Source organism: Ursus maritimus, unplaced genomic scaffold (genome assembly GCF_017311325.1).
Source record: "Ursus maritimus isolate PB19 unplaced genomic scaffold, ASM1731132v1 scaffold_34, whole genome shotgun sequence".
Classification (NCBI taxonomy): domain Eukaryota; kingdom Metazoa; phylum Chordata; class Mammalia; order Carnivora; family Ursidae; genus Ursus; species Ursus maritimus.
In genome coordinates, this window is record NW_024426008.1 from 28429731 (window position 1) to 28430581 (window position 851).

The following is an 851-nucleotide window of genomic DNA, read 5'->3' on the forward strand; positions in this document are numbered from 1 at the left end:
AAAAAAAAAAAAAAAAAAAAAAATTCCTACCCACATTTTGTATGACTTGGTTTTAAGACCTCTCACACATCCGCTTTGTGAAGCAACGGGCCCTGGAGGAATCAAGAGGCCCCCCGAGGCGTCCGAGCCTGGGGCAGCCCCACCTGGCACCGACCACGGGTCAGAAGCAGCCCCTCAAGCATCCCCAGCTGGGGCGCCTACACCATTAAAGACTTCAGAGCACCTGGAACACGGGGCGTCCACACTGCTGCTGCAAAGGCCACGGTACACACCACCTGGGTGGTTACAGACCACCTGGGTGGTCACAGCCAGACTGACGGACACGCCCTCCACGCGCCCACTCTTCAGCGTGGACCCACACTGTGTCACTTCACCGCCACACGCTGGGAGGTCCAACCTCGACCACACAGGCGGTGCGGCTGCCCCCCAAGGGCTGACGCGCCGCCCCGCACGGGACGCGCTCGCCCACCCCCACCTGCGGCCGGCGCCCTCACCTGCAGCTCGCACCAGGCCACCTCCACCCAGGTCTCGGTGTCCAGCCCCTTGTAGACCGTCTTGAAGGAGCCGCGGCCCAGTTCGATGTCGAACTTGAGGAAGCGGCCGTCCAGGGAGGTGGCCACGGCCTTGAGGTCGTCCTCGTCGTCCTCCTCCTCCTCGGGCTCTTCCCGGCGTGTGCGCCCAGACTCCGGCCTCGCCTCGGGCGCCGCCGCGTCCTCCCGCCCCGCGGCCGCCTCTGCCGCCGCCTCCTCCTCGCGGGGGCCTCCGGGGGGCGCGGGCGCGGGGTCCGGGCCGGGCTCCTGCGCGCCCGCGGGCTCGGGGCCGGGGTCGGCGGGGGCGCCGGGCTGCGCGGC

The 851-nt window shown here is 68.7% G+C and overlaps 1 protein-coding gene across 1 annotated transcript in view; it reads right to left on the bottom strand.

The window, feature by feature from the left end:
• Positions 1-851, bottom strand: part of WNK2 (WNK lysine deficient protein kinase 2) — a 128292-nt gene that overhangs the window by 114274 nt on the left and 13167 nt on the right. The window contains 1 exon segment of the mRNA XM_040620395.1: positions 495-842. Coding sequence (XP_040476329.1) covers positions 495-842 — 348 coding nt within the window.